General features: G+C 32.4%; 1 protein-coding gene across 1 annotated transcript; it reads right to left on the bottom strand.

Moving 5' to 3' along the window:
• Positions 1 to 889: 889 nt before the first annotated feature.
• Positions 890 to 4,631, bottom strand: LOC108754494 (general odorant-binding protein 69a-like). The gene is made up of 6 exons (XM_018496826.1): positions 4,163 to 4,631; positions 3,158 to 3,245; positions 2,603 to 2,655; positions 2,041 to 2,197; positions 1,154 to 1,218; positions 890 to 1,081 (listed from the first exon to the last, which is right to left on the bottom strand). Exons 1-6 carry the CDS (start codon positions 4,220 to 4,222, stop codon positions 1,064 to 1,066), a joined length of 441 nt encoding a protein of 146 aa, XP_018352328.1. The 5' UTR covers positions 4,223 to 4,631; the 3' UTR covers positions 890 to 1,063.
• Positions 4,632 to 6,195: the final 1,564 nt, after the last annotated feature.

Below are 6,195 nucleotides of genomic sequence, written 5' to 3'. Positions count from 1 at the left end.
AAATATTTAAAATAAATCTTATAAATATTTATAAATATTTTGTAAATATTTTATAAATATTGTGTGCTGCCTAGGATCTGAGATCTGATGTACATAATAATATACATGCTGGAAAAATAGTCAAAATTAAAAAAAAAATTGTTTAGTATGAAGTATTTATATTAAAATGCGCATGAATTAAATTTAAAAAAAATTTATCATAGTTTGAATAAAATCAGTTCTGAAGGGGTTAATAAATCCACACTCACATTTTCTAGAGAGTATAATAATCATGATCTAGATATAATAGTTACGAATTTTACGTCTTTCTCGTATTCATGAGAAGAGTTGCGTTGCGTTATATCGTAATGCTCTTCCACTTGCCACACGCACACGATCCGCGGCGCTATTTCTGTTCTCATCGTCACAAAGGACTCGTTTGCGAATGAACGTTTCAAGTGTGTCATAGTTGTAAACCTCTCCTTCCGTTACGTTCGATCATCAAGTATGACCTCAACCGACAATTGGAGCGTTTCACTGCCGCAATCTGTGATATCAAACTCGGTCTTGTCAAACGAGAGCGCCATCAATTTATCAAATCAATCCGATAGAGACACTTTATATAAATCATAGGTCTTCCTGGAAAAAAAAGAATCTCTGACGTCATAATTTGTACAAAAGCTATTTGCACTTCAAAAAGTGAGACACGTTTGTGCAGCGAAAGTACAACCCTTACGAAAATTTAATACTCTAGAAGGTAGTGCTTAATTATTTATTTTGACTATTAAAGGCTATTATTGTTGAATGCTTTTAATACTAAAATAAATAATTTTTGGATGTTAAATTGGTCAGTATTAAATTTCTGTTGGGAGAAATAATCCTTTTTTAAGGGAGGAAGCAAGATAGTCGAAAATTATCGATTAGACCGCTGAATTCTTTATTTTATCGAATACGCAATACGGCATGTACAGAGGTTACAGGATAAAGTGGAAAGTAGTTTTAAACGTAAAAACATCTCGACACGAAATTGTATCTTGAGCATTTTGTTCTTGGTCTTCTTACGCTGTCATCCTCGCCCCACTCATTAGAATAGATAGTAAGTCTGAAATGTACATTGCGATCACGCATGAGATGAGGATAATCCATTGCGATTAAACAATACGAAATCACTTACCCTAGGAGATAGCTCCGCGTAGCATTTGTTGAACGCGTACGCGTATTCACAATTATCGCCCTTCGCTGTAAACAGAGAAGTAGTTTATAGTTATTAATTGCTTTACGTGACAGGACACGAAGGATCATGTGTAATCGAAAATAAAATGAAACTAAAATATCGGAGAATTAAAAAAAAGATAATTAATGTTGAAAGAAAAGTTCGAAGCTTTCGATATTGAAGAGGTTTTTATTTTAATAATTCTCCCCATTCATAAATGTGAATTAATTCAAGAGATATAAAAAGATATCTTTAAAGGAGTCTTTTGATCCGCAATTCCTTTTTTTTATAATTGCGATCGAAATGAGCATTAAAGACATCATTCTGTTTCTTGGATCATCAATTCCACTCCAATAAAAATTTAATTTCAGAAGATAAAGATTATAATTACTTTGAATATTGAAATTGTTCAGAGAGAGTATCGAACAACAGTGTTTTTAATACTTAAAATAAATACAATGAGAGAAATGTTTGATATAGTAACTATTTATTTCGTTGGTATGTGACTTAAAAAACTTTCTCATTTTAATTTAAAAATTTTATTTTTCTAATCACAATTTGGTTGAAATATTTTCATAAATCACATATCAATAAAATAAATGATTATTTATATCAAACATTTCTCTTAAGATAACTTCTAGTATTAAATTGGATTTCTGTAAGGGACTCTTGTATCAGCTTCAGATTCTCTTAATTTCGAAGCAAGTCGCTATTAAATAATATAAAATACTTTGGTAATAATTTTAACTTTAGTAATAATTTTTACTTAATTTCAGCGCGATTTCAGAAGTTTCGAGCACACGCAATCGATCGACGGGACGAACGAAAAAGAAAAGGACAGTAGATACCCAAATAGTTACCGATCCCCTTGCACTCGCTGATCGCTTTCTCGACCTCGGCTCTATAGGCGGGTATTCTCTGGAAGAACGTCAGCATCCCGTTCAGACTTAGCTCTCTCTTGTCGTCGACCAGTCCGAATTGTTCCCAGAGACAATACATGTAGCACTACGAGAAATCAGATCGGACAGTCTTTAATTTCTGCGAGTTTACATATATTTTCTCTTACTATATACATATACATATATTTATTTCGTCGACCACGCGATGCTGCACGGAAAAAACAGTTTTATAGAAGTATCTAAAAATTTAACTAGAAATAGATCTGAAAATAATTTTTTGGAATTATTGAAATAATTATATAATTATATAATTCGCTCAAACTTTTGCTGGAATATCAAAATATTTTGCAGCATTGCTCATGCTTGAATTTCCTGCATAATTATTTTGAAGTCCAACAAAATTATTTTCGGATTTATAGCTAGCTAAATTTTTAGATATTTCGACAAAATCGTTCTTTCTTTATAGGATTTCTTTTTTGCTAGATGTAATTCACATGCCTTGTGTACTCACCTTCAATTGACGTGTTTCCGGCCATTGACCGTTTCTTACCGCTTCTATGTCGGCTAAAAAAAAGGACGTATTCCATATATATTAATGTATATTAAATATATCTATTAATATATATTTGACAAATAATTTTTACATTGTAATTACTCTCTTGAAACACGAAATAAATGTACTTTGTACGCATTAATTAATAGGGTGCAAAATAGAATTCACCATCATTCTTTTAACATGTGAGACGTTAAAGAATGTTTTAATTTTAATTTTTTCTCTGCATTTTTAATGCTAGATAAAAAATCAAACAAATTTAAAATATCGAGTTAAAAGAAAAACACGCTCACGCAATTCATCCCCGACCGCCTGAAATCGATAGTATTTTAAAAAAAACCAATCCTGAATCCCCGAATCTCCGTGAAATAGTTTTATCGATTTAATTCAAACAGGATAATCAATTTTGCGAGTATCAGCTGTATAACTTTATGCGCCGTCGCGATAATTAAAAGTGCGATCGATAATTTCATTCACGTTGGGGTGAACGAACTCTCTCGTTGAATAATATACCTGTGGCAACTCCCGTTTGCGTTTGGCAGGCGTTCACGACACTGGCTGCGGTTGCGATCATCTGATCGGAAACGAAGCTGGGTCTTGTCTGCAAAATAGATCGGTGTCATTGAGACTAATAGGTAGTAGTTGAGAGATAGATAATGAGAGAGACGAACGCTCTTGCGACAACTGTTGGTGGATTATGATATATTTTTGTTACACATAGTAACTATTGTGTTCATTTCAACATAGATTAACTTTCATGTCGGTTTAATTTACATTAACATTGATGGAGACGGAAATTAACGGAAAAATATTGTCTACATTTATAATTATTTCCCTTTATTATTATTTTCCAATATTTGATTATTTTTGTAATTATTTTAATATTAATTTTTCGTTTCCGTAAAAACTAAATAATAAGTCGAATAACAAATCGAGATTACAGTTAATCTACGATGATAAAAACTAACATTAGCGAAGAGAATTGTCTGTGTATAATTATATATTCTTCTTCGTTATTATTTTTCTAATATCGGATTACTCTATTATGATTATTTTAATATTAATTTTTCATTTCCGTAAACATCGTAACGCTGTACAAAAAAACAAAAGAAGAAAAGATATTATTCTCTTTTGATTTAAAACATTTCTTTATATAGAAAATTTTCTCTGCTATTTTGACATTAAATAAAAAAAAAATCATACAAATTGCAATTTAAAATATCGTGCCCAAAAGCGTCGCACAAGTTATTGAAAGCGTAATTAATCCTTGACCGCCAAAATTGATCGAGAAAAACCACCCCCGATTGCCAAGTTTCTACGCAGTTTTTACCGAGTTTTTATCATTGAAGTTCCGAAACATATAATCAGATCTCTTTGTGATTTTAGATAAAAATTATTTACAAAAAAATAAAATAAAATTCTGTTGAACTTTCTGATATACTTTTAATTTTGTTCTCGAAGGGGTATAATTTTTCTTCAAGCTCCCCAGATTCGCCTATGCACCGTTTTGCCACGTACCCCGCAGGACACGATCCATGCCTGAAGGACGAAACCCAGGGCGACCGCAAGAAACCTCATCCTTGGTGCCTCTCAAATGAATTCGTATTCCTTATCACTTTTACGGAACCTTCCTCCTCGCTAATTGCCGTCGATGGTGCGAGCCGTATTGCTTGTGCTTTGTCCGCGGCAATCCCGATTTCGGCGCGTGTCGATGTGTGAAGACGTTACGGAGTGCGCGCCGTCCGCGAGGCGAGGGTGCGACTGAACGTCAGAGTCAAGAGGCTGAGTGGCGACACGGGTAGCCGTACGGGGGTCGGGATGAGAGATGAGGCACGGGGTCCAGAAGCGAGAGAGTGACAGAGGTGGAAGCTGCAAGCCCTGCCGCGCGTCCTGGAAGCTGATTCGAGAGCAGGTCGCAAGCTATTATCCTTCTCTCTCTTGTTTTCTTGTTCTCTCGTTCTCGCGCGCCGCCCTTGCGCTGTTTCACGCGAAACGTGTTCGATAGATTCTCCTGTCATCAGTATTTTTTTTATTCAATTGTTTATTAATCCTTCATCACCTGAAATCACCCTCTAATAAGATACTTATAAGGTCTTACAAAAATTCAATATTAGCCAATTTAATATTGAAAGATAGTGATTAATTATTTATTTTAAATACTAAAAGCAAAGCTGTACAACAGTACTTTTAATACTCAAAATGAGTTACTGACTAAATTCTTTGGAGTGAAATATCTTTAATTACAAAATGAAAATTGAGATAGTCTTGAAAAAAAGAAAATTTTTTAAAGTGAGATTTTATTCTTTAAAAGATTTACTCTAAAAGAATTAGAAAGTAATTACTTTCAATATTAAATTTCTATAAGAAAATTTGCTAAAGCTGTTTATATATATATTATTATACTTAGTACAAATTAAAAATAGTTTTTTAAATATATTTTTATCTAAAGGATATGTATAAAATATATTATCAGTTTTTATTTAATTGTAAATTATTCGAAAAAACAATAGTATAATGTTGGGGTATCACAAACACCTCATACGAATAATTACATTAAAGAAAACCACATCAAGTAATATAGGATTAATCTCACGTAACACTATAAGCGTATATTATGAATTGCAAGATATTTCGAGTATGAGGAGGAACAAAAATAAAAAATAGTAAATATTTTTTGAAATAAATAAAAAAAGTGAATATTTTTTTATTTACCTTTTAACTGAGATAAAATAACGTCAATTTAATCTGACTGATGGATATTTCCAAATATTTAATCCTTTCAACGTTTCGTTAATTATATCTTTTTTATTTTACAAACATTAAATTTTTTACAATTACAGGAAGCATTCTATAATTATAGCAACAAATTTCTTAACAAACTTGTAGTTTCTTTTTTTTTTTAAATTTTTAGGAATTTCTGAAGAATATTTTAAAAAGGGAAATTATAAATATCTAACCCTTGATTTTTTGCCCAATTTCCAGCTGTACATCCCAGCCTTGTGAAGCCTCTCTCTAATTGTACCCATGCTGCACATTTAAGAGCACAGGTGCGCTGTTAGCGATTTTTTTCGATTGGAGTTCTATCTTTTTATTGATGCACTCAATCGACAGTGCGATCAAAACGTCCCACGTCATACTGACGCGATATAGTGCGCTCTTTTCATCATTCAAAGATAAATTACCGTCTCCTCAGTATAGAAGAGCTTTCGATTCTAGGCCAGGTCACACACATAGACGGATTTGATTGGCGGATGTTACCAGTTTACGATCCGACCCTACGTAATATCTCTATCCTATGCGACGTCGACACGAATACGACTCCTGTGTCCCTCTCTGTTCCTCAATCTTCATCTTCGCGTACGCAATTTTATGCTGTACCAAATTATCCTGTCGAGACTTATCATTATTATTTTTGTCCTAGTTACAAGTTTTATCTGAAGACAAAAAGAGTTATTTTTAATATCATAATATTATGCATAGATTAAACACAAATTTTAATTTAAAACTAAAGAAGAGACAAATTAGCCGTCTTATATATATATATATATATA

The sequence above is a fragment of the Trachymyrmex septentrionalis genome, unplaced genomic scaffold, assembly GCF_001594115.1.
Source record: "Trachymyrmex septentrionalis isolate Tsep2-gDNA-1 unplaced genomic scaffold, Tsep1.0 scaffold8, whole genome shotgun sequence".
Classification (NCBI taxonomy): domain Eukaryota; kingdom Metazoa; phylum Arthropoda; class Insecta; order Hymenoptera; family Formicidae; genus Trachymyrmex; species Trachymyrmex septentrionalis.
Note: the sequence above shows the minus strand (reverse complement) of the source record. Positions and strands in the feature narration are given on the sequence as shown.

Bases quoted from the DNA above. Each gene is read 5' to 3' on its own strand.
- LOC108754494 (XM_018496826.1), bottom strand. From the start codon at position 4,222: ATGAGGTTTCTTGCGGTCGCCCTGGGTTTCGTCCTTCAGGCATGGATC. The intron at 3,246-4,162 runs GTACGTGGCAAA...TCTATTTTGCAG, and splicing joins CATGGATCGTGTCCTGCGGG to ACAAGACCCAGCTTCGTTTC. The intron at 2,198-2,602 runs GTGAGTACACAA...GATTTCTCGTAG, and splicing joins CGGAAACACGTCAATTGAAG to TGCTACATGTATTGTCTCTG.